General features: G+C 44.0%; 1 protein-coding gene across 4 annotated transcripts in view; it reads left to right on the forward strand.

Annotated features, from left to right (window-relative positions):
* Nucleotides 1-27335, forward strand: part of KIAA1549L (KIAA1549 like) — a 308930-nt gene that overhangs the window by 199969 nt on the left and 81626 nt on the right. For 3 of the 4 annotated variants that reach the window (XM_030794655.1, XM_030794658.1, XM_030794657.1), the window contains 4 exons: nucleotides 2885-3056; nucleotides 11485-11648; nucleotides 19387-19571; nucleotides 26996-27123. In XM_030794655.1, the coding sequence (XP_030650515.1) occupies nucleotides 2885-3056; nucleotides 11485-11648; nucleotides 19387-19571; nucleotides 26996-27123 (649 nt within the window). The remainder of the gene's footprint in view (nucleotides 1-2884; nucleotides 3057-11484; nucleotides 11649-19386; nucleotides 19572-26995; nucleotides 27124-27335) is intronic. The other variant, XM_030794656.1, reaches the window with a different exon arrangement.

The raw sequence follows: 27335 nt of genomic DNA on the forward strand, positions 1-27335 counted from the left end.
GTTCTTTTGAAAAGGGGCTCTCTGGCCAAATCGGTTTGGGCAAGGCTACATCCTAAAGCCCCTTCTTGAAGAGTCCCAAAGCCTATTTGCATACCAAAGATCTAAAAAGACCTGAAGTAAAGACATCTCCTTAATTTTCGTCAACATACTGGTTTCCAAGTTTAAATGTCAAAAAGCCCTTGTTTTTAAGTAATATCTATATATTCCCAACATTTTATTATGAACTTTTTTTTTTTTTTGAGATAAAGTCTCGCTCTGTCGCCCAGGCTGGAGTGCAGTGGTGTGAGCTCAGCTCACTGCAACCCCCGCCTCCCGGGTTCAAGCGATTCTCCTGCCTCAGCCTCCCGAGTAGCTGGGAGTACAGATGTGTGCCACCATGCCTGGCTAGTTTTTGTATTTTTAGTAGACATGGGGTTTTGCTATGTTAGTCAGGGTGGTCTCGAACTCCTGACCTCAAGTGATCCACCCACCTTGGCCTCCGAAAGTGCTGGGATTACAGACATGAGCCCCTGTGCCTGGCCAACATTTTCAAACTTGTAGAAGAGTTGATAAAATGATAGTCAACACCCGTGTCACTATCTGGGTTCTACAATTGACATTATACTGTTACTATTTTATATTTGATTACATATATCATTTCCAAACACTTCCATAAGGTTTTCTTAACATATATTTTCATATACTTCTAAATCATAGATTGATTTTGACATTCTAGCATTTCATATAAATGGAATCCTACAGTACATACTCTTTTGTATAAAACTTTTTTGACACAGTGTAGTGTTTTGACATTCATCCGTGTTGTTGTGTTATTCAGTAGTTTATTCAAATTTTTTCTGCTGAATAATAATCTCTTGTATGAATGTATTACAGTTTGTTTATCCATTCTTCTGTTGATGTACACCTAGGCTTTTCCAGTTTGTATCTATTAAACAAGGCTGCTGTGAACATTCTTCCACAAGTCCTTTGGTGACCACATGGCTTTCAGTCATCTTAGGTATATAGGCTGGAATTGCTGATTCATAGGGTTGGTGTACATTAGTTCTATAGGAAACTGCCAGATCTTTCTCCGAAGTGGTTGCACCATTTGCACTCCCACTAAACAGACAGGTGTTCCAGTTGCTTCACTTCCTCATCAACACTTGGTGTTATCAGTTCTCACTTTAGCCATTCTTGTGGGTATAGAGTGGTCTCTTGTGGTTTCAATTTGAATTTCCCCATTGAGCATTTTTAGGTGCTTATTGGTTATTCAGACTTCTTCCTTTGTGAAGTGTCTGATCAGCTCTTTTGCTCATTTTCTATTGGGTTGTAATAATATCTATTTTTTTATTGTTATGTATAGCATATACACAAAACAGTATAAGAAAGATGCAGAGTTTAAAGGACACTAATAAAAAGAATCCACAACCTGAAGGGTAAGAACATTACCCTTACCTTATCCCAAAAGCCTTTTATATGTCTTCTCTGATTGTACTCCCTTCTTCCCTCTTCAGAGTTTAGAGTGAATCTGAATTTTGTATTAAATCATTCCCATATTTTTTGTATAGATTTTACCATCCAAGCCTGTATCTCTAAATAGTATATTATGTAGTTTTGCTTAATTTTAACTTTATATTTTGTGATTTGTTCCTTTTGCACAAAATCAGGCTTTTGTATTCATCCGTAATGATACGAATAGCCATAGTTCATTCATTTTCACCACTACACTGTAGTATTTCATCATGTGAGTATACAATAGCTCATTATCCAACCTATTATTAACAACATTTGAATTTTTAGTCTTTTTACTGTTATAAACAATGTTGCTATAAACATTTTTGTACTATCTTTTAATATCCTGTAAAGCTCATAATCTGTAATATAAACTTTGGAAAATACTATGCTATTTATGATTTGTTAATTATAACTGAAAAAGTTGATAACCAAATGTTCAATAATCAAGGGTTAGTTTGATTTACCAGGCATGCATACGGTAGAACACGATGTAGGTATTAAAACTTAAGTTTTAGTATTTGTGATTATCAATTGTTAATTACAGTACTAAAAAATTAGTAACAATCTAAATGTTTAATAATAAAGGATTATTTAAATAAGTTTATGAGGTATGCATCAGAATGCCATGTAAAAATAAACGTTTATGCTTTTGTTATATTTAAGGTCCTTTAAAGATGCAAGTAAAAATTGCAAGATATTGTCTATAGACTATGATAAATAATTTTGTAAACTAATAAGCAAAAGGGTTGTGTGGGCAAAAACAAAGAATGGAAGCAAATACTCTATAATGGCAACAGTAATTAGCTTGTGAAAGAAGGATTACAGATTGTTTTTATTTTATTTCTTGATGTTTTTCCGTATTTTCAAATTTTCCTATAGTGAATATGTATAACTTTTAGAGTAAAAAAAAGCAAAACCATTGTTTCAGAAAAAGAACATTGGATTTCCAAGTAGTGTTTTTATCAGAGATCTTTTGAATTGCAGACATATAAGTTAATTTTTCTCCCTCTCTGGCAATTACAGACATTTGAATTTAACAGTCCAGTTTGAGAATAACCTAAGATGCCCTGAATTAAATGCAGAGGCCTATTTTCAAATGAGGCCAGAGTTCTGTGGATGCTGGGAGACATCACTATCCTGTGTTTTCTTCTCCAACTGCAAACTGTTCTTTCCAGATGTTCACATTTTTCAAACCTTTTTTCTCCTCCCAGTCTCCTGCTCCAGCGAGAGCAGGCTTCTTGAGAGGCTGGATATAGGGAGGTATGCAGAGGTTGGCGTCTAGCCACAGAAGCCTTCAGCAGTCGGGAGAGGAACATCTGCTGATCACCTGGGTGATTGCAGGGTCCATGCAAAATGCCCTGCAAACACTCGGCCTCTCTTTTTCCGAAAGATGGTGAAGATGCAGCGTGTCCCAGGCCCGAAGGACCCAGCGGAGCTGACTTACTATACCCTGTACAACGGGAAGCCTTTGCTGGGGACTGCAGCTGCCAAGATCCTGAGCACCATTGATTCCCAAAGGATGGCCTTGACCCTGCATCACGTTGTCCTTCTGCAAGCTGACCGTAAGGGAATGGTCTTTTTATTCAGTCTTTTTAATGCCATTAAATGTTTCCTGAAAATCAAAATGTTTCCCCAAAATCATGTTAATGGTCTCAGAGCTAAACATATTTGTATTCTGGAAGGTTCTTAAATCAATCAGCTATGTTTCTGTGTTGCTTCAAGCAATAAGGGATATGTTTTAGATACTGGAAGGATGGTAATGATATTACTTTGCCCCCAAGTCCTACCCAGCCTTCTTCCTCAGCATAATCTAGTGAACAGCTATGAAAATCGCTATAGCTGAGATTATTTTTGTATGCCAGGGGAATTAAAGATAATTTGATTCAACAAACATTTATAAAGTTCTACATGAAGTCACTTAGTGCTGAAGGATGTATGGAAGTGGGCGAGACCTGGCTCCTGCCCTTAAGGAGCAGGGAGACTTAATGCAGGTGCAGTGGCACACAACACAGGAAAGTGCTGTAAAAGGCAGTGTGTGTTAGGGGGTCAGCAGAGGGAGGATTTGCTTCGAAGGGGCATCTGGAAAGAGTGAGCAGAGGAAGGATGTTAAAAATAATAGCCGTCTCTTTGAATACCCTCCCTTGAGGCAGCTGCTATGCAAGTTACTTCACCTAGATTTTCTCACTTTCTATTCTCATTGGGGCAGTGTTTACTCAGATCTAAACCACAGGAAAGGAAACTGAGGCTCAGAAAAATGAAATAACCTGCTCGGCATCACAGAACAAGTGCTTAGGTGGCTGGGATATTAATCTAGATCTGTCTGACTTTGAACTTGTGTTCTTAACTATATGACACGTGAAGATTTCAGCAGAGGGAGAAGAAGGTGTGCATATTCCAGAAAGAGAGGGCAGCATGAGCGAAAGAATGGAGGTGCAAAGTACCAAGTGTGCTTGAAAAATGAGTTCAGATCTCCTGGAGTGCCGACACCCATGGAGGAGTTAAGGGAAGTGGAAAGGTGTATTGATCCGGAGACTAAGGCCTTGAATGACAGGGAAGGAGATAGTACACACTCTGATCAGCTGTGGGGTGCTGAAGAAGATTTCTGAGCTAAGGAGTAATATCATTGGAACTGCCCATTTTTAGGAAGCTTAATTGGCCAGCAGTGTCTAGGATGGGAGCAGACAGGAAGTGGCAGGACTGGTGAGGAGGCTCTGTGGCATCCCAGGCATTGGGAACCCGAACAAAAGCTATAAAGAGAGTGGGGGAACGGGAAAGGGTATGAAGGTGAGAGATTGGGTGGTAGAAATTTTAGTATTTGGCAGCATACTGAGCATGGAAGGCAGGAAAGGTCATCTCCCGTGGGTTTGCTTTCCTAGCTCATGTCTGTGTTGCCCAGGTCCCTGACACCTGGCTCGTGGTCTTCCTCTCCTGCTCAGCTCTTGTCTTTATCCAGTTTACTTTTGCTTCCAGGATGATGGTCCAGACCTTGTATTGTCTTCCTCTGCCGGCAAATCCTCACAGACACAACTTTGTCTAGGAATGACGATGGTCACTCTCTGCAATCTTGTTTTTCAAAGTGACATTTTTAACCAAGATTCTCTTCCTTTGCACCTCTCCCCTTCCCTCCCTGTGGGCTCCGTCCTCATCTGCTCAACAGTTTGCTTCATCTGTTTTGCTGCATCCTCTTTATGTGGACTCCAGAGCTTTCTGTTCTCAGCCCTTTCTCCCTCTCTCCAGGTGAGGAATAAATCATAGAGGACAGGAGTGAAAACCACTGCAGGTGTCCAGGCAAGAGCTGAAGGTACTAAAAGTGGACATTCAGAGAAGTGAACAGATTCGGGATATTTCAGGGGACAGAGTCAATGACGCAAGATAATGATTCCGTATGTAGCCAGGGAAGGAAGCGGGACTCAGAGGAATCAAGGGTGACTCCTAGGTGCTGGCTTGAGCGTTGGTTGTGGTGCCATTTGTTGAGATGCAGGAGGTGCAGGTCAAAGAGGATAAGTGGGGTTGGGATGGGAACAGGGAAGATGGAACTGGGAGTTTGGTTGTAGACCTGTTAGGTGTGACATGTCTACTAGACATCGATGTGGATCTCAGAAGACATAAACTCAGGAGTCATCAACATATAGGTGACGTTTAGAGCTAAGGAAATAGGTGAGAATAACCAGGTGGGTTTAGCTAGAGAGAAAAGGGAGAAACTGAGCCCTGGGGAATCCACATATGGGAAGAGTGAGAGCAAGCAGAGGACACTGACCAGGAGCAGCCAGGGAGATGGGAGGAGAGTGTGGAGTTCAGAATGCAAGCAAGGACAGCAGATCTCACGGGAGGGAGAGAGCTACGTGTCGATTTGTATTCCCAAGAGGCAGGGCACGACAGGGTAGAGATTAAGGGGATTGGAGGTCGTGACCTTAGCAGGAGTGGTTTTGCAACCAAATGGGCTGAGAAGGAGAACAAGGTGTGGGGAAGCAGTGGGAGGAAATCTTCTGGGGCAGTTGCTGGAGGGGCTGTATGGCATTGCAGGCATTCAGAACCCAAACAAAAGCTAGAAAGCTTGAATTGGTGTGTGTTTGAATATTGAGAGGATGCTGTCATGGAGAGGGAGAAGCTGACAATGCAGAAGAGAGAGGCAGGAATTGTAGGTGCAAAATCTGTCAGTGAATGAGGCAGTGGGATCTGGTGCACAGGTGGAGGGGTCTGCAGGGACAGCTGGTCCTTTTTAATGAGGGGAAAGTGGAGTACAGGGGACACATGGTGATGGAAGCTTGCAGACGCTGTCTCTGATTGTTTCTGCTCTCTTGGGTATAGTGAAATGAAGTCGGCAGCTGAGATAGAGGTGTGTGGGGTGGATTTGAGCTGGGGTGTGGTAATACACACTGAGAATGGCAGGGCAAACTGCCCAAAAAGTGCTGGAAGATTGACAGGGCTCCGCTTCTCCTTAATCCTCATGGCTGTGTCCACACCACTTCTGTTTTTCAATCTCAGGTCCTTTGAAGCTCCCCTTCCTCGCTGCAGTCACCTCAGGGCCTCAAGAGGCCCCCGTCACTCATTGGAGATTTATAAATGCACCTGGCTCAGTATCTCTTCCTCTCTAACACTTGTGTTCCGGCCATCTGCTACTTTGGCCTGTCAGTTCTGTGACAGTTCTATGATGGTCACTCTCTGCGGTCTTATTCTCAAAATGACATTTTTAGCCAAGACTCGCTTCCTTCACTCCTCAAGGCCACCCCAGGCCTTGAGTTACTTGGGATGGGCATGAAAAGGAGAGCTGGCTTCATGGTGAGCAGAGGTGAATGGAGTGTCAGGAGGACTGGGTGAGGCTAAGGGACTTTGCTGGTGGCAGTTGATGGGGAGCAGTGGATGGGGTCAGGGGCCAGGACAGGAGAGAGAGATCCTATCAGGTTAGACTCATGGAGGCTTTTGGGAGTGAGAGTCTGGGAGGTGAGGGATGGCCCAGAGGCTCAGCTGTCACTCAGAGAGTCGAGATTCAAACTCTGTTTGGCCAGGCTCCAAGGCTGCCACCCTCTGACCCTTCCAGCCTCACTCCTTTGTCTCCTTCAAATCCACTCGGTCCTCTCAGTTCCCTTCCACAGTCACTCACAAATCCATTTCCTTTTCTCCATCCCATCATTCTCTCCCACTTGGACCATGGCAGTAGCTTCCAAAGTGACTCAACTTCCCGTTAGTGTGCCTTCCACATTGTAATTAGAGTCATTGTAATAAAACATGGATTCTGAGCTTACATTGACTCCACTTTAAAAAAATACTTGCTGGCTCCCGTCATTCACAGAATAAAATCCAAACTCCTGTCTTCACAGCTGGTGCACCCAGCAAGGCTTCAGGACTGCACGGCTTGGGCTCAGGCTGCTTTTCCAGCCATGTGGCCTGCGTTTCTCTCCTTCATGTCTAAAGCCACGCAGGGGTTTTCATCCTGCATGTTCCCTATTCCTTGAAGCCTTCCTTGGCCCCTGAGGCACAGCCCTCTGTCTGCCTTGGTTCCAGGAGCTCCCATTGCCCTCCTCACATTGGGCCATAACAGCCTCATGAGCTCTTTAAAAGCAGGTGCCGCATCTCATTCATCTTGGAAGATCTAGCTCCAGTTCCTTCCTGGTTCTATTCTTGTGAAGGCAAAGGAACCACCCTTCACCAGATGCCTCTGCTAGGTGCCGAGAGAGGCATGTGGTTAGGAGACACCATAGCACTTGAGAGAAGAGCCTTTGAAATAAGGTAACCCAGGCCCAGCCCCTGCTCTTCCACTTTCTAGTTATGGAGCTTGGAGTCAAGTTAATTAGCCTCTCTGACCTTCATTTTCCCTACCTGTAAAATGGTAATATAAAAAACACCTCCCTAAGAGAGCTACATAGGAGATTAAAAGAGATAATTATTGCCTGTAAAGGGCTTGGTGCAGTCCTGGGGCACCTGTTAAGCACGTAGTAAGTGGCAGCTGAATCTCTCCATCGGTATCCCAGCAACACCCGACAATATCCCACTGGCACCCCCGTGATATGTGTCATCATCCCCTTAAACTCCACACAGCTCAAACAATAAATTACCTTCTGCCTTCTAACAATGCCTCTCCTCTCCAGTCCCCTTTCCGTCTTCATTAGTTGCACCCTCTTCTCTGTATTGTATGGGTTCTCAACCTTCAAATCTCCTTTCTTCATTTCTCTCCTGTAGTCCTCTGGCCTCACGGATAAAGGAGATTCAGCTGCCACTTACTATGTGCTTAACAGATGCCCCCAGGACAGGGGACATTGATGGGATATCAAGGGTGTGATAGGATATCCTATGAAGGTTAAGAAAGGTATTGGGAATTCAAGCCTAGACCTCTGCAGAGAGATTCAAGGTAACGCTATAGACTTTGAGGATTCTGTAGATAGAGATTAGAATTAAAATCCTGGGGAAAATGTTAGTGCCTGGTGAAGGAACGAGCTAGTGGATGGAAGAGGAAAGCAAGAGGATGTCCTCTGGGAAATATGTCCACCCCAGGAGCAGATGAGGACGAAGATAAGGCCAATGAAGGAGAAGAGGGCAGAAATCTTTAAAATCCCATTTTCTCCCAGTAGTTTCAAAATCAGCCTACAATGTTCATCTGAGGTCAGGACTTTGAATAGAGAGTCACAGTGTTGAATACTTTGTCTCTCTGAAGGGAGAGTGTCTATATTCTGTGTGTTCCAGAGCCTTCTAAATCACTAATTCTAGGGCCAAGACTGGAGCATGCAGTGCCCACGTGACTCACCCCATCACCTCTGGGTGACAAGGCAGCATTTGACTTAGGCAGCTAGAGGTTTGCATCTGGTCCATTTGCAAGGTCTGGAGTGAGAGGCACTTCAGAGTTGTTATCCAGCTGACAGAATAGGGAAAATTCACCCCAAGGAGAAGTATACCAGAGCAGGAAGTGGTTTACTTTACATGGCCACCAGACATTTATCTGAAAAAAATGCCACTTGGCAGGGCGCAGTGGCTCACACCTATAATCCCAGGACTTTAGGAGGCTGAGGTGGGTGGATCACCTGAGGTCAGGAGTTTGAGACCAGCCTGGTTAACATGGAGAAACCCCGTCTCTACTAAAAATAAAAAAATTAGCTGGGCATGGTGGTGGGTGCCTGTAATCCCAGCTACTTGGGAGGCTGAGGCACAACAGTGGCTTGAACCTGGGAAGCAGAGGTTGCAGTGAGCCGAGATCGTGCCATTACTCCAGCCTGGGGGACACAGTGAGATTCTGTCTCAAAAAAAAAAAAAAAAAAGAAAAGAAAAAAAAAGCCACTTAAAGAAATAGGCTGACCCTCTGGTAAAGAGGACTCATGCTCATTCACTTCTTTAACAGATATGTATTGAGCACCTACTACGCAGGGTACTGCTCTGGGCACTGGAGATACAGCAGTGAATGAAGTGGACACAAATCCCTGCCCTGGTGGAGCTTACGTTCTAGAGTGGGCAGATCAAGGAAACTAAATAAATAACATGTTTGACGCTAATTAGTGCTATGGAGAAAAGTTGGGCAGGGAAGGGCTAGGGCATGTTGAGAAGATAGTGGTTGCAATTTTAAATTGTTGGGGGGTCAAGAAGAGAATCACTGAGGAAGTAACCCTTGAGTGACCACCTGAAGAAAGGGAGGGAGGCAAGGGTCCCTGAGGATATCTGGGGGCCAGGTTCCAGGCAGGGAGAAGACAGTCCGACACCCAGCACCGAGGTCATTGAGGGAGCAGAGTCATAGCCGTGAGGTCAGAGGCACGAAAGAGCGGCCATGGTCAGGTAGGGCCCCACAGGCTGGGCCCCCATTGGGAAGAGAAGCCACAGGAGGGTTTGGTGGGAGAACAATGTGGACTGAGCACTAGCCAGCCGCTGGGCCCCGGGAGGACTCTCGCCTGCATCCAGTCACCCCAGTTATGAGCTCTAATATTTGAGACATAGGTGACGGCCACAAAAACAAACTGGAAACACTTGAATGGATGCCTTCTCCTTTCAACATTTGCTGTACGTGAGAATAATTTATTTTGTGTTAGATTATTTGGACTCTTTGACTTCATTCCTTCTGACAAATACTGTGTGTGTATGTGTGTGTGTATGTGTGTGTGTGTGTGTATGTGTTTACGCTTGCACATAAGCACACACTTCTATTCATGTGTGTTAACTCGGAACCGACTTTAACTGTTTATTTCAGAGAAGTGACTTTTCATAGAAATGTCTGACCTCTCTGGGTCTCAGTTTCCTCATCAGCATATTGGGGATGAGAAAAGCACGCAGGCAAAGGACCTATCACAGCACCTAACACACAGTAGGCACTCAGGAAATGGGTTTTCCTATCAGTCCTCTACTGAAATTCTTGCAGTTTAAATAACCCTTCATTCCTTTTCACCCTTTAGGCATGACTTCGTACTTTTAGGTAATTATGCCAATGAACACGACATTGAGTTTGGGTGACTTCAGTTGACCTAACGTTACTCTTGTTTTGACTGTTAAATGAATTTATTAATGTGTCTAAGATAAAATCTGTTCTGTTTATGTAAATGAAGGTGAGGGGATTTTACATACTGCACCAAGAAGAAGCACCTCCACTAAAACAATAAAACTGGGTAAAAGCTGAACATTCTTGCTCATAAAAAAAAGCATGTATTTATTTAGGTTATACACTGATACACTGTACATTTTTCTCCATCAGGATAAAATAACGATAAAGAGGCATATTGATATTTTTCACAGAAGCTATAAGCTTTAAAAAATGTTAATGGCAGAATACTCACATATAAATACTGAATTACTAAAAGCAGGAGCAATTAAGTGTTTAATGTCAACAGAAACATATTATCTAATGAGCTGTTTTCAGAAGTTAATAATGTGATTAATCACCGATTGATAAAAACTGTGGAGAAGAAGCTCTTCTGTACTAATAGTGTTCTGAGCCTAAGGGCAGCCAGATGAGAGGTAGATCTTGGCTAATAAGGAACCACTTTATGTCAGGGCTTGGTTGAAATCAGAGAGGAAGACTGGCTGGCTCCTCAGGCAGGTCTCACCACGTGGCACTTACTGGTGGGGTATTCATATTCTAGGGTCTGGGCCTCAGTTTTGCCTAGTAGCCCCCAAGTTCAGCAGGATCAGGAGGACCAACTCATGCTAACCAGGCTTACAAGAGTTTGATGTATAAACCAGATTGCCAATATATTAATTTAAACTACAGACCAAACCTACCATGGAGAAGGAACTTCTCCTTTTAACTTGTCAATACTTTTTCCTATCTCAAGTAAATCATATGATGAGCTTTGGCAAATGTATACACCCGTGTAACCCAACTCTCTATCATGATACAGAGCATGACCATCACCCTGTTGCCCTTTCCAATTAATTCATCCCAGCCCCCTCACCCCGAGGCACCTACTGTTTTAATAGCACATTCTTCCTGCTGCCAATCACTTTGGTTGCTCTTCTTTACTCTGGTTCTGAGAGCAGCCTGAGTCTTTTGACTAGACCGAGGCATTTCCAAGCTCCCAGCCAGCTATTCTGGGGGAGATCCATCTGCTCATGTTACATTTTACTCGTTGCTCACTCTCAGGGTGACTACACCACAATATTGAGAGTCATTTCTCTGTGGCTTTTGCCTCCTGATTCCAGCACACATTTCTAATCTGCACATTTCTCAGCTTCACTTTTCTTTTGACTTGTGGATGTCACCCCTGGGAAAAATTGTTACTGATCCATCTTTTTCTCCTCTTCTTCTCAGTAGTAGTGAAGTCTAGCATTTACTGAGCAACTACTAGAGACCACACCAAAAACACTACAAAGTGACAGCCCATTTTACAGATGAGGAAACTGAGACTCAGGGAGCTTAAGTCACTTGCCCAAGGTCACATAGCTGCAGAGGTGGAGGGTTTCTAACCCCAAACACTCTTAACCTCCCACGTTCTTCTATCCAGGACTTGGGACTGGGGTGGGGGTTGCTTTCCTCTTCCCAGTGCTGCTTGTCATGTCCCTCCTGCTGGCTCTTTCCCACAGCCGTGGTGAAGAACCCGCCCAATAACCTGTGGATCATCGCCGCAGTGCTGGCGCCCATTGCCGTGGTCACGGTCATCATCATCATCATCACTGCTGTGCTCTGCAGGAAGAACAAGAACGACTTCAAGCCCGACACCATGATAAACCTGCCGCAGAGAGCAAAGGTATATGGAAGTGGTGGGGAGGGGGGCAGGAGGACAGGCCTGCAGGAGCTCGGCCTGCCTTTCCCACTTGCCTTTTGAGGCCATTGCCAGAGCCTGCAGAAACATCAGGGCAGGTGCTCATTTTGAAGGAGATCCTTCCTTTTAGTCTTAGGACCTGATGGTTCGTGGTTATCTGATGCCCATTCTGCCATCAGTGCTTCCAAGCACTTTATATACAGCAGCTCTCTAATTCTCACAGCTGCCTTTGGAGGAAGGACTATTATTTTACAGATGAGGAAACCGAGGCATAGAAAACTACAAGCTAAAGAGACCTGAAAGGGATTTTAGAGATAATGTAATCAGATTCCCTCCTTTTACCCATGAAAAGTAACTCTTTCAAGGTCATATGGTTGGTAAGTAGCAGAACTGATGGTAGAATCAGGTCTGCTGTGTTCTGAACGTTGTGGTCCACAGATTTAAATGTTGAAATTCTGACCCCCAATATGATGGTATTAGGAGATAGGGCCTTTGGGAGGAGATTAGATCATGAGGGTGAAACCCCCAGAAATGAGATGAATGCCCTTAGAAAAGGCCCTAGAGAGCCCTCTTCCATGTGAAGACACAAGACATTGGCAGCCTGCAGCCCAGAAGAGGCCCCTCACCCCTGACCATCCTGGCACCTTGATCTTGGACTTCCCAGCCTCCAGAGTTGTGAGAAACAAACTTCTGTCATTTATAGGCCACCCAGTCTGTGGTGTTTTGTTACAACAGCCTGAACTGACTTAGACAAAGTCTCTTGGCTCCTAATGCAAGGCTCTCTGGAGCACATGCTTGGTTGGAGTGACATCTTCAGAGGCCACCATGATGGAGAAGCTGCAGGGCTTTGGCTGGGTGGCCAGGGAACCCCCTTTCAGTGGCTCCCCTGAAGCCTGTCCTGGAGCCCCATCCACCCACTGCGGCCTCCACATCTCTGCACCACCCACCTCCAGTGACTGGGAGAGAAATGGACTAGGACATGCTGCAGGCTGATTTTCCGGTCACATTGCTCCCTTCATGATGTTCCATGAGGGAAATATACTAACTGTCATACCCGATGCTTAAATAATGCGTTACAATTTGCTGGGCTCCTCGAGGTCTGTCACCTCGTTTGTTCCTCACAGCAGCCTTATGCGGTAGCTCGTAGTCAGGGAAGGTTTTATTATCCTCATTTTACTGCCAAAACACTCAAGGGAAGGAGAGACTTTGGGGTTTGTCCAAAGTCATGCTAGCAGCAGAGGGGTGACTGAGGCTCACATCCGAGTCTTGGAGCATTTTCTCCATTATACACCTACCTGAACACTGAGATTTGGCAGGTAGAATCCTCTTCCAGCTCTGAAGATCTGAGCTTTGTCTGCCTGTATAGGAATGAAACAGCAAACTACCCCTCATATTCCAGAGCCATTGGAATGCATGTTGGCCATGGAGATCATCCTTGCGGGGGTCACACATGCCTTAGTTCTTTCTTGATGATCACACCTCACTTCAGCAAAAGAAATCAAAGGATTTTTATTGTTTGTTAAACTGATACACCTGTTTTGATGCCGCAGCTTGTTTAGATACTGTCTACTGAAGAGCCAAATGCCAAAGCGAGTTGTTCTGTTTCAGTTGACACAAAGGCACCTGCTTCCCAGGCACAGCAGGATGTTGGTAAGAAGTGTACATTGGGAATTGCCCAAGCAGTGAAAGGTGAAACTCTTCCAAGAGTGTGTGTTTCGGCCGGGCGCTGTGGCTCACGCCTGTAATCCCAGCATTTTGGGAGGCCGAGGCGGGCGGATCACCTGAGGTCAGGAGTTCGAGACTAGCCTGACCAACATGGAGAAACCCCATCTCTACTAAAATTACAAAATTAGCCGGGTGTGGTGGCACATACCTGTAATCCAAGCTACTCAGGAGGCTGAGGCAGGAGACTTGCTTGAACCTGGGAGGCAGAGGTTGCAGTGACGCAAGATTGGACTGTTGCACTCTAGCCTGGGCAACAAGAGCAAAACTCCATCTCAAAAAATAAAAAAGAGTGTGTATTTAATCTCCATCTCAGCTTAGTTACAACATGAGCCTTTTAGACATAATGGTAATAACCAGAATCTAACTGTACCCACATCCAGGAATACAAAACATGCCATACTGGGATTGTAAGGGGCATATTTATGTTATAGATTAAACCAAAATTGTACTAATCTGCCAAAATGAGTAGGGCAACATATGATTTCCTCATAGCTTCTGGCTTGAAGGCTGTCTGAAGCTAGGACAGATTAGCATTTGTGGTTTTCCATAGCTCCTTCTGTGTCCTACTCTGTACATTGGGCTTTGTGAGATACCTGGCTGACATTGAACATCAAGCAAATTTATGTTCCATGAGATGACTGAATTCACTTGCGTGCGGTGGAGCTGGTTGTTTTCCCCCTCCTCCATGAGGCTGGGCTGCATATTTTGATTCCTAAAGCCCTTTTATCGTGGGAAACCAGCAGGGTGGAACTGCCTCTTGCTTACTGCAGTTCTTCTGCCATTACAACCCAGGGACACTGCAGTGTTGGAGAGAGGAGAGAGCTTCCTGCATCTCTTCTCACCACCTTGTGTGTGTGAACAGAATTCAATTAATGTCAAAGGACGAGGCAGAACAAAAAAGTTAGCCTTCACGGCCAATCCATAGACTAGGAGGACAGTCCTGGGGACATCGCCGCATCTTTACAATTCAGGCTACAGTGCCAGAGGGCAGTCCCGGGGATCCTTCCTGAGACTCAGTAATAAACTTAACATGCTAAGCAGAGGAGGTGAGTGTGGCTTTCCCGGGAGCCGAGGCCAGGGTATGGATACCCTTACCCTTCTTCAGAGACAAGGTACCATGGACTACTCCATTCCCATTGTTATCAAGTGGGCTTCTGCAGGTAGAATGGTGAAAAATGATAAATGCAAGAGGGCCAGCATCATGACTTTTGTCACCTCCTTTCTTCCTAGTTCACTTCCCTTTACTCTGTCATTGGATGTACAGCCATTTTTCTAGTTTTTCCCTTCATAGAATTGAAGAGATCATGTTTCCCTGGAATAGGCCACCTTAGAAGAGGGTGGATAGGACCATATCCAGATGCAGGGTGGAGCTCGGAGGGTCTGTAATCTTTTGCATGAACATCTGCCTGGGACAGGCCAGTCACCCCCTAAGAACAGTTTCCTCTTTCCCACTACTGTCTGTAGGATACTATTTATAGGATACCTATAGGATAACTTACCCAGCTCTGTGAGCCTGGGTAAGCTGCTTACCCTCTATAAACCTCAGTTGCTTCATCTGTAAACTGGGAACTCATGATAATACCTGCCTTCTTGAACTATAGTGAAGATGCAATGAGAAAAGTTATGTACTGTGTTTGGTACTGTGCAACTAATATCAGATGAGGCTGAAACTGAGCCCCTTGAGGGTGAGGAACCAGTTGTTTAACTTTATGTGTTCAGCACCAAGGACAGTCCCTGTCGTTGGAACAATAGGAAAGTTAAACATCAGGAAAGTTACTTAACCTCTGTGCCTCAATTTTTCCATCTGTAAAATGGAGATATAACAATAATCGTATATTGTGAGGATTAAGTGAGTTAATATATATACATCGCTTTGAGATATGTCTAGTACATAATACTACCTATAAGTTGGCTTTTATTGTTACCCATGCTTTTTTTCTTAAAAGGTCTTAGCAGTGTATCCACCTTTGAAATTATTGGAGATTATTTTGATTTGATAATTTTATAAAACTAATTGAAGTAACTATAGCTACTTCATGATATTTTATTATTGGGGTTAGGAGTCACTAATGTGTCTAATGGGCAATTGATTAATCTCAGGTAATTTTCCAGTTGAAAGCTAAAAGACCGCTACCCTGGGAGTCAGAAGAGTGAGGGAGTAGTAGTCCTGCGCCACTTAGCTGTGTGATCTTGGGCAAGTCACTGAACCTCTCTGAGCTTTTGTTTTCTTATCTGTGAAATGAAGGCTGTGATGTTTGCCTTGCTTACCTCACAGGTTTGTTGGAGGATGAGATGAGATAACAGTGTTTTGCATGCTGTAAGTACCAAACATACACAGGGATTGTTGTGATTAATAACACAGGTGTAATTAACCTAATAACAATAGCCACCTTTTAAGCTTGGAATTCCTTAATGTCTCTCTTTGTGTATATCCATCCAGTCACCTGAAGTATCCAGTGGATAACTTTAACCCAGTGTGAAAGGTAAGGGGCCAAATCCAGAGGGAGGAGAGAGAAAGCGGGAGATGGGACCAGAGCCAGCTTTCCCTATCATTAGGTTCTTGGGAAGTCTTAGCTGCTACTGAAGCCTCCCATTTCCTCACAGACAGGCCAGGAGTGTTGCACAGGAGCCAGGCCATGTACGGCAGGAGATGCTAACCAAGATAGGAAGCTGCAGAAGGAAAGGAAGGGCTGTGGGAAGACTCATCAAATAGTGGTTAGATGTTCCAGCTCTGGGTCACATAGTCCCAGGTTCAAGTGCTGACTCCATCACAGCTCTGTGAGCCTGGGTAAGCTGCTTAACCTCTCTAAACCTCAGTTGCTTCATCTGTAAACTGGGCACTCATGATAATACCTACCTTCTTGAACTATAGTGAAGATGCAATGATATAAGTTGTGTACTGTCTTTAGTACTGTGCCATTAATATCAAATGAGGCTGAAACTGAGCCCCTTGAGGGTGAGGAACCAGTTATTTAACTATATGTTCAGCACCAAGGACAGTCCCTATCGTTGGAACAAAACTGAATAGGATAATGGGGGCGTGAGGGTGTGATACAAAAGGGGCCAACAGGACATGAGACTGGGCAGGCAGTTTCAGCTGGCATGTGAAGGGCTTTGAATGCCTCGCCAAAGCATTTGGGGAGACATTCAAGGCCCTTCATATTTTAAATGAGAGAGTGATGCAACCACATGTGTTTTAAGGGAGATAATTTTGGAAGCTCCTCGGGGAGGCCTGGAAAGGAGCTAAATTGGAAGCAACAAGACCGAGGCAGAAGATAGTGAAACAGTGGACCTGGAGAGGAAAAGTCAGCTTCCAGAAACATTTCAGACGTTGAATCTAATTGGTGACCAATTGGTTATGGAAGGAGCAGGCAATTCAGTACTTGAGAGACATTACCAAGTTATCTGAAGGCTTTCTTCTGTTTCTTGTAGGCCAAGGACAGGGAGGGAAAAGAACAGAGACCACCTTCCCTCAGCAAACACTATTTCAGAAACGCAGTCCCAGGTCCTGGCCTCAGAACGTTACTGATCACCACACAGGTCAGAGTGTAGGTCTCAGAGAAGAGAAGCGGGTGATCATACTTCCCAGAGTGAGTTTCTCAGGGAACTGGGGGAGCTGTCCATGGCAGAGCTATAGACAGCCTCAAATAAAAAAGCCTTGTTGGAGTTAGCAGTAAAACTCCATCCTGTTCTGAGACACAGTGGTGAGATTTGACAGGTTAGGCCACAGTTCTAGACTGGATTGTTAAATCCGCTGGAACTTTCCTGTTATATCTCTTAGCTAAATTAGCTGCTGAAATTTACAAGAAAAAAACAAACAACCCCATCAAAAAGTGGGCAAAGGATATGAACAGACACTTCTCAAAAGAAGACATTTATGCAGCCAAAAGACACATAAAAAATGCTCATCATCACTGGCCATCAGAGAAATGCAAATCAAAACCACAGTGAGATACCATCTCACACCAGTTAGAATGGCCATCATTAAAAAGTCAGGAAACAACAGGTGCTGGAGAGGATGTGGAGAAATAGGAACACTTTTACACTGTTGGTGGGACTGGAAACTAGTTCAACCATTGTGGAAGTCAGTGTGGCAATTCCTCAGGGATCTAGAACTAGAAATACCATTTGACCCAGCCATCCCATTACTGGGTATATACCCAAAGGATTATAAATCATGCTGCTATAAAGACACATGCATACGTATGTTTATTGTGGCACTATTCAGAATAGCAAAGACTTGGAACCAAGCCAAATGTCCAACAATGATAGACTGGATTAAGAAAATGTGGCACATATACACCATGGAATACTATGCAGCCATAAAAAATGATGAGTTCATGTCCTTTGTAGGGACATGGATGAAGCTGGAAACCATCATTCTCAGCAAACTATCGCAAGGACAAAAAACCAAACACCACATGTTCTCACTCATAGGTGGGAATTGAACGATGAGAACACGTGAACACAGGAAGGGGAACATCACACACCGGGGTCTGTTGTGGGGTGGGGAGAGAGGGGAGGGACAGCATTAGGAGATATACCTAATGTTAAATGACGAGTTACTGGTTGCAGCACACCAACATGGCACATGTATACATATGTAACCTGCACATTGTGCACATGTACCCTAAAACTTAAAGTATAATAAAAAAAAATTAGCTGCTGAAGGAGGGGCTTCTGATCATATCAAGTTCTGATATACTGTAAATGACAGAGGTTGAATTTCATCTGCAGATTTTCTTGAAAAAAATCACTGCTGTCCATTTCACCTGGACTATGATTTATCAGGAAAGCAAAAGTAATAACTAATATTGATTGAGCACTTACTATTGGCTAGCCACTTATCTAAATGCTGAACTTGAATTTCTTATTTAATCCTTACAGCATCCCCTTAAAAGTGATTACATGTTGCTCTCACAAATATATAAATTTTATCCTGTTTATACTATTATTATCTCCAATTAACGTAATAACAGTGGCCATCTTTTAAGCTTGATGAAGAAACTGATTTGCAGAGAGTTTCAGTAACTTACCCAAGGTCACACAGCTAATGAATGACGGAGTCATGATTTGAACCCAGGCAATCTGCCTTTGAAACTGCCACTTATACCCACCACACTGTCTTGCCTCAAATCTGCATTGTACTGCTTTGGGGTGTAAAGCGGAATAGAGACCCTTTCAGGAATTGTTTAAATATGCGTCTTGGTTTTTATTACCACACTGCTAGATAGATGTCTGGTAGATTTTGCTCAGAGCTGCCTTATGCACTTGGGATTTCAGACACTGTGCAATAAAACCTTGCCAGTTTCCCAGGAATGCGTTATAGGAGAGCCAGCCTACTTAAGAGAGAAGTCTGGATTAAAGAGTGACTCCATAAATTCCATTTCATTATTAATGATTGTACGGCTTCACATGTGATAACACACTTCCCTCTGTGTTCAGATCTGTGATCCACTTTAATACTCAAGGGTGGTAGAGGTAAAGCAGGTAAGATTATCTTCAGTTCTCAGACGAAAAAAATTGAGGTTCAGAGTTCAAGTGGCTTGGCAAAGTCACACATGTGCTGTTACACATAAAGCTATACAAGAATGGAGTGAAGGGGTGACCAAACATTTCCAGGCAGGAGGTGATCCACAGGACCTATTTAATGTATTAATTGAGTTGTTTCTCATTTGAAGCATCCATTGACTTAAAATTCATGGTCTAAAATCTTTGAAAGAGGTTTGTTCTTAAACACCTGTTTACATGTTGTTTACAGTCTTCATTTTTCTGAGCAAGTCTTATCTGTAGAGATTCTGTAGCTGGATGGAATTAACATGGATTCTGATTTTGAAGAGACGGAAATAATGATGGAGAGTTGAGTTAACTCTTGTTTATTAATTAGAAAGCTAAGTTTGGTCCCATCTTTGTACTTTGCTGCCTGTCATCTCTTAAAGCCATGGTTAGAGTCACACTTCACTAGAAATACGACTGCAAATCTGTTTCCTCTTTGCAGCCTGTGCAAGGCTTTGATTATGCCAAGCAACACCTGGGACAGCAAGGAGCAGATGAGGAGGTCATCCCTGTGACTCAGGAGACGGTGGTTCTCCCACTGCCCATTAGAGACGCTCCTCAGGAAAGAGACGTCGCTCAGGATGGAAGCACCATCAAGACCGCCAAATCCACTGAAACCAGGAAGAGGTAGGCACGGGGCCGACTTCTGCCTCTCTGTGTCAGCAGGAGAGTAACTGATGATGAGAAACGCTGATGCCCTCAAGTTAATTCCACAGTTCTCTTTAAAAATTCCCCTTCATGCTCATTTTGAATATTTGAAAAGAGACTAGAGGAGATGATGAGAATCACAATACCTGCCTAGCCTGGGCTACCCTTTGTAAGGTTTTATGTCTCTGATAACCACAACAGCAGAGATTTAGTTCTTATATTTACTATAGCAAATTTAGCACTGATGTCACACTTATATTTTAAACTTATATTAAAAGCAGTGCCTTTGATTCAGTATAGTTGTATTTTATCTGGGAATTTCTCAATAGGGGTTTCTGATTTCAGTCAAAACCATATGTTTATACTATAAGCAGAGCACTTTGAAGACATCCCTTTAGGACTACGAAAATGTGTAAGATTGATTTGTGACCCCAGGAGTCTCATGATGGAGGAGGCAGAGAGCTAAATAACTGGAATACTGAGGATGAGGTGTCGGTGCCTGCATTGGAGACTGCAGGCTGTAGTAAAGACAGGAGGAAGAACTTAATTCTGAAAGGGAAAACCTCGTGGAGAAGGTTATCCTTTAGCTGAGCCTTGAAAAGTGAGTGGGATCTGAATAGGTGGGAAGATATAAGGGCATCCAGTCTAAAAAGAGTGGGGAGAGAAGAAGGACAGGTATGTTCTCTAAATGGTGAGTGTCCCCAGAGTTTAGAGTTCATAGTGGCTGGGTGTAGTGAAGAATGAAACCAGAAGATAAATTAAAATTTTGGAAAGTCTTGACTGCTTGGCTAAGGCATCTGACCTTTATTATCTAGGCAACGGGGAGCCACTGAAAGGTCTTTTGGAAGAGAATGATGTTAGCCTATATGTTAGAAGGATACTTTGATGGCAATGTGGATGAGAGATGGGAGAGGTTAGTTTAGAGGCCAAGAGACTCATTGTAAGCACTTTGCAATAGCCTTATAAAGAGGTAATGAACCCTATGGCAAGCCCCGTTGGCTGGCTAAACCAACATGCGTTGCCAACTCCCTTCTTCCTTGTTGCCTGAGACCACTGTGGAGACTGAAAAAACTACATCATCCATGTCTCCTTCCTTTCTCCCCTCCTTTTATCTAACATGTGCATTGATCATTTGCTGTTTATCAGGCACTGGGGATATTGCTGTGAACAAGACAAAGTTACTATTCTCGAGCAGCTTACAATCTGGTGAGGAGAGATAGATAATAAACAAATAGAGAAACAGGTAAAATCTATCTATTTCTGGATCAGGTGGTGATGAGTACAAAGAAGAAAACCAAAGCACAGTTAAGGGATAGAGAAATGGAGAAGGAGACATAGTGCTATTTTAGCTAGGAAGCTAGGGAAGACTTATTTGATAAAATGACATTTGAGAAAGACCTGATTGAAATGAGGTATAAACCACGAGGTTATCTGCAGGAGGAATCTACCAAGCAGATGGAACAGTTTGTGCATCACCCAGAGGAGGGAACTTCTCGACATGCTTAAAGAAAAGCAGGATCAAGGGGGCTGGCATGAACTAGGGAGGAAGTGGTGGCAGATGAGTCTGGCAAGTTGCTGGAGGTTGATTATGTCAGGCTTTACAGACCAAAGTCAGGACTTGGGATTTTATTGTGAATAAAGATCAGATGTCATTGGGGGGTTTTGAGAAAAGCAATGACATGATGTGGCTTGCAGTTTTATAGGCTCACTTTGGGCTGGGTGCATGGCTCACACCTGTAACCCCAGCACTTTGAGAGGCCAAGGCAGGAGGATCGCTTGAAGCCAGGAGCTTGAGACCAATCTGGGCAATCAAGCAAGACCTCGTCTCTACAAAATTATATAAAAAATATTAGCCAGGTGCAGTGGTGTGTACCTGTAGTCCCAGCTACTGGGGAGGCTGAGGTGGGAGGATGACTTCAGCGCAGGAATTCAAGGCTTCAGGGAGCTGTGATTGTGCCACTGCACTCCAGTCTGGATGACAGAGTGAGGGCTTGTCTCAAAATAAAATAAAATTAAAATAAATACAACAGACTCACTTTGGCTGCTGTGTGGCAAACAGACTGTACATCTGGGGAGTAGATGCGGGGAGACCCTTTACAAGGCTACTGCCATGACCTAGGTGAGAGACGATGGTGTCATGGGATGGTGTGAGAAGTGGTTGGAGTTTAGAGATATTTTGAAGGAAGAGCTGAAAAGATTTGCTGATAGATTCTTGTGGAGTGACAGAAGTGGAGAGGAGTGAATTTGCCATTTATTGTGTTGGGGGATATTGGAGGAGAAGTAGTTTGTAGGGGATGGTCAAGAGTTTGAGTGTGGACATGTTACATTTGAGATGCCTCTTAGGTATATGAGTGGAGATGTTGAGAACTCAGTTAACCTTGAGTCTGGAGTTTAGAGGAGTGGTCCAGGGTAGAAATATAAATGTAGGAGTGGTCAGTGTGTAATTACTCTATGAGACTGGGAAGGATCACCTAGGAGAGTACAGATAGAGAGAAGAAAAGATCCAAGAACTGAACCCTGGAACATTGTCATGATTAGAGGTCCAGAAGATGGGGAAGGATCAACAAAGAAAAAGGAATAGTGTCAGGAAGAAGGGCATGAGAAGAACAAAGAGAGAGTAAGATCCAAGAAGCCAAGAGAAGGAAGTAATTTGAGAAGGAAGGAGGGATCATCTGTATCAGTTATCCACATTTTGTACTGGAATCAAGCAACAAGACTGCATATTTTCTTCCAAGAACTCTTGGTACCTCAGAAAGAGGTACAGAGGAACAGAGGGTTGGATTTCAGCTTGTGTAGGAAAGAAGGTTGGGGCATATGGATTAGTTATCTATTGCTCCATAGCAAACCACTCCAAAGCTTAATAACTTCCAACAACCATTTTTTTTTAGCTCATTATTTTGGTGGGTCTGCACATTGGGCTGAGCTCAGCTGGATGGTTCTTCTGGTCTCAGCTAGGCTTGGCTGACCTTAGCTGGGCCTGCTTATGCATCTCCAGTCAGGTGACAGATCAGCTGGGCTGACTTGTTGATACTAATCTTACCAGGAATACCCCAGGTAGCAAGGGCCTTTGTTCATATGGTTTCTCATCCTCTAGCAGGCTAGTCCTGGCTTTCTCGCAATGTGGTTGCAGGGCAGCAAGAAAAACAACACCCAAAGCATAAGCATTTCTCAAATCTTTGCTTGTGTCACGGTTGCTACTGTCCTCTTGGATAAAGCAAGTCTTATGGTAGAGTCCAGACTCAGCATGAGAGAAGACTACCCAAAGCTTGTTGACAGAGATGTACAAACAAATTAGGACCAAGAGATGTACAAACAAATTAGGACCATTACTGCAATCATGCACCCAACATGAGAGAGCATAAGCAGAGCACAGCTGAAATGTACAGAGAAGCAATAGATGATTTACCTGAATTAACTTGCAAGTAGTATTACCTACAGCTATTATTCTCATCATGGTCTTTGCCAAATACAACAAAGGCTTATTAATAACTTATTTATCACCTATTTAGAGGACACTGAAAATAAATAGTGTTACTAAAATTAGGATCTGAACATAGTACTTTCAGGAAGAATAAAAATTATTTTTCACCCATTCTAGTTGAATAATTTAAATTGTGTAAAGTTTTCTTTAAATTTTTTTAGAATAAGCACTTCTTGGATTAGCAAGGAATCTACTCTTGCTAATCAATTACCCCCAAATTTTTAATAAGAAATATTAACGGGTGAAACAAATACAGATGAAGAAGATAACATCTATATTCCTGAAGGATTTCTATATTTGCTTCATAATTTTTTCTTTTTCGAGACAAGAGTCTCATTCTGTTGCCCAGGCTGGAGTGCAGTGGCAAGATCTCAGTTTACTGCAACCTCTGCCTCCCGGGTTCAAGCAATTCCCCTGCCTTAGCCTCCCGAGTAGCTGGGATTACAGGCATGTGCCACCATGCCTGGCTAATTTTTGTATTGTTTTGGTAGTGATGGAGTTTCATCATGTTGGCCAGGCTGGTCTCGAACTCCTGACCTCAAGTGATCTGCCCACCTTGGCCTCCCAAAATGCTGGGATTACAAGCATGAGCCACCATGCCCAGCCACTTTCATAATTTTAGCATAAAAATGTAATTTTACTAAGGGCTGGTTAGATCATTGCCAAAGCTGTAAGAGAAACCTCCTCTCTGTTGAAGTCCAGCTGACACACGGGAGTCTCTGATCATTTGAAAAGATTTTCAAAACATCAAAGTCAAGAGAAAACCCGTTATGAATCTTATGTTTCTGGCTTCCCCATCTTGCCATATCATTTTTCTCATTCCTGCTAGGTAAAGACTGCCTTCCCTCTCAGAATGGGTCTGTTAGATGATCCAAGAAGTTTCTCAAGTGAAAACCAGGAGAAACCGGTGGTTTGACAGTTATTAAGATATCTCAATTTTTATGAATTATTTTAGCACCGAACTCTGAGGGTTCAGTCACTTCCAGACAGCCAGATGGGTGTTCTGGGTTCTTTTCCTCTAGTGTAGGGTCTTGGTGAGGCTATTTTGTTGATGTATGACTGAGATTGTTGGGCCAGGATGGAGAATCAACGATTTACAGCTGTTTGCAAAGGGCACTTCAGTGTAGTGATTGGCTGTGATTCATGCCTTGTTCGGCAGTTGATTAATCCTCAACACGAGAATGTTCTTCCCAGCTCCATGTCCTCAGAATGGGGACTGTTGCATTCAGTAGCCTCAAACTGCAGCCTTGCAGGTGATACTTTCTTGCTTTCAAAAACACTTTTGTTATTGTCATGTGAGTAGACACGCATGCACAAACACACAGGCACAAATCTCACTCTATTTTTGAACAGAAGTTTTGACTTGATGACTCCCTGTAAACGTGTCTATAAACAGAAGCAAAGAGTAAAGCAGAGTTGGGTTTTGCTGCAGAAATTTGCTCATTAACACCTTTCCTTGGAGTGAGAGGAGCAGCCAGAAAATTGTTTCAGGATCAAATGAGGGAAAGGGTATGAAAATGCTACAAAAAGCATTCAGGCCAGGCTCGGTGGCTCATGCTTGTAATCCCAGCACTTTGGGAGGCCGAGGCAGATGCGTCACTTGGGGTCAGGAGTTTGAGACCAGCCTGGGCAACATGATGAAACCCCAGCTCTACTAAAAATACTAAAAAGTTAGCCTGGCATGGCGGCGGGCGCCTGTAATCCCAGCTACTCTGATGGCTGAGGCAGGAGAATCGCTCGAACTCAGGAAACGGAGGTTGCAGTGAGCCGAGATTGCACCACTGCACTCCAGGCTGGGTGACAGATCAAGAATCTCAAAAAATCAATCAATCAATGATTCAGTATTTTGTGAATGTGAAATAGGTTATAAAAAGCCTTTTCCTTTCCTATTTTTTTTGGATGCAAATTAAAGCCTTTTGTCCCAGTGCCGCCAGTTGGGAGAGCAGGTGTCATTCACCAGAAGAGTCCAGAAACAATCTAGGGGTGTGTGTCTTTTATGTTTGGGTGTTTGCACACCAGCACTCAGCAATCAAATAGCTGTTGGGTAAATAAAATAACATATATTCAATAAGTTAGTACCGATCCTTGTTTTCACAGACTACATTCTTTGTATTTCTCATTTTATATGATGTTAAAAGGTATTAAGGTGAGAAAGATTGTGACCGAATACATTTGGAAATATTGAGTTAAACGAGACCAGATGAATCTCTCTGTGACAGAACTGATCAGAGCCTTTGATATGCTAAGGTGCATTAGGAATCTCCAAAGAAGGAATATAGTGAGCATTTCCCACATTTAGGGAACTTTGGCGAGGAATGTCCCACTTGGCTTTAGTGTGCCACGGAATGTTCTTGGCAGATGCTGCCTTATCCCATAAATATCCCAACTTTGATTGTTCATGGGTTTTAGGGTATTAAAGTGTACAGACTGAGAACTGGAAATTCCCAGGGGAGGCAGAGGGGAGAAGGGAGGAGGAGGGAGAAGGGAGGAGGAGGCAGAGGAGCATCCGGAAGGATACACAGCTTCCAGTTGAGAAGCTGCTCGCCTACTGATCAAGTGCATTTATTCCAGACATTTCTCCATTGTCAGGGATAGACGTCATTATTTTCTAAATCTGGACGATTGACAATAGAAGAACAGAGGCCGCTAGATACCTGCCTCCCACTTGTCTCCCACAGCGGGGAGGCAGTCAGTCTTTATGCTCAGCCGGACCCACGGGCTGGCATGTTCTGAGGCCAGAGGCGGCATGAGGCTCAGTGGGGGCTCTCCGGATCCCATTCCCCGGCAGAGTTCGAGAAGATGAGAGTCCCGCCCTGAGGAAGGAAAGAAGGCTCTGTGACTTGCCCTGTGTGAAGGGCTGCCTTATCATGGGTCATTGTATGGGACAGCAAAGGGAAGGTGTTCTGGGATGTGGGAGGAGGGGGAGCCTGGCGTCCAGGGCTGATTCGCCACTTTCCTACTCTGTCCTGGACAACACACTTCACTTCCATGAGCTTCATGTTCCTCACTTGCTAAACAAGGGTGGCAGTCACCAAATCAGTGGCTCATTATAATGATCCATTAGCAGTTTTAAAAGCACTCAGTAAAGTCCTTGGTACACAGTAGGTGATCCTGGTGGGGAGCTCTTGGGGGACGTGGGGTGCTATCTTAGAGTCTCCACATATCTGTACGTCTGGCACAGAGTGGATGAGTGAAACGTATTTCCTGAATGAACAAATAGCTCAAAATCAAAATGTAATTGGGTAGTAGTTGCCACAGTTAGAGAGAGAGAGAATGTTTGTGTATGTGTGTGTGTGTGTGTGTGTGTGTGTGTGTGTGTGTGTCTGACAGAGTGAAGCCCCTAGTGATGGGGTATTATGCAAAGAATAAGGCATAGTTGAGTTTTTGCTACAGAAATTTGCTTATTGATGCCTTTCCCTGGAGTGAGAAGAGCAGCCCGAAAACTGAAAATTGAAAACGAAATGTTTTGTAGTCAAAGTCTATGTGGTAAAGACAATAAATAGCTAAAGAGAACCACGTGTGATACATGTCCCTGGAAATTCCCATGTGATGTAAATACTCTGCAACACTATCCAGAGTGCTGGGTATTAAAAAGAGGCTATGCTGCATGGATGCCACCCTTGCCACCATTCCCATAGTCACGGCGGGGTGCTGGTTAATGAAACAGAGATGGGCACCCAGGGCTGCGCTCACTGAACTCTACAGGCTGAGCACTGCAAAACGGACTTCCGAGCAGCCAGCTGCTTAACCCACGCTGTAGTATGGGTGGTTTTGTTTTTTTCTTTTTCTGTATCGTTTCCTCTTTGTCCATTAAACTGGAATGAAAGGCTACAGACATTAAACTGTGCAAATAAAATAACCTTGAGAGGCGGCTGCTCTAGTTGAAACTTACCGTCTCGCCTGTTGCTATGGTTACCTCCAGCAGGTCGCCCAGTGAGAATGGCTCTGTCATCAGCAACGAATCAGGGAAGCCCAGCTCAGGGAGACGCTCACCCCAGAATGTAATGGCACAGCAGAAAGTGACAAAGGAGGAGGCAAGGAAGAGAAATGGTGAGAAGCCTTCCCGCCAAGAACCACCCCCAGCCGCTCCCACGCGTGCCCGCACACACATGCGTGCACACGTGTGCACAAACTCACACAGCCACTGGGCTCTGACTCTCAGTGGTTCTTCCTGTTCTGCCCCACATGGGCCAGGAGTCTGTATGTATCCCTTGGGTTCTCACCTTACCCCTTGTCTGAATTGTCCTGTCTCACTTCCTCCG

The sequence above is a fragment of the Nomascus leucogenys genome, chromosome 15 (assembly GCF_006542625.1).
Source record: "Nomascus leucogenys isolate Asia chromosome 15, Asia_NLE_v1, whole genome shotgun sequence".
Taxonomy (NCBI): domain Eukaryota; kingdom Metazoa; phylum Chordata; class Mammalia; order Primates; family Hylobatidae; genus Nomascus; species Nomascus leucogenys.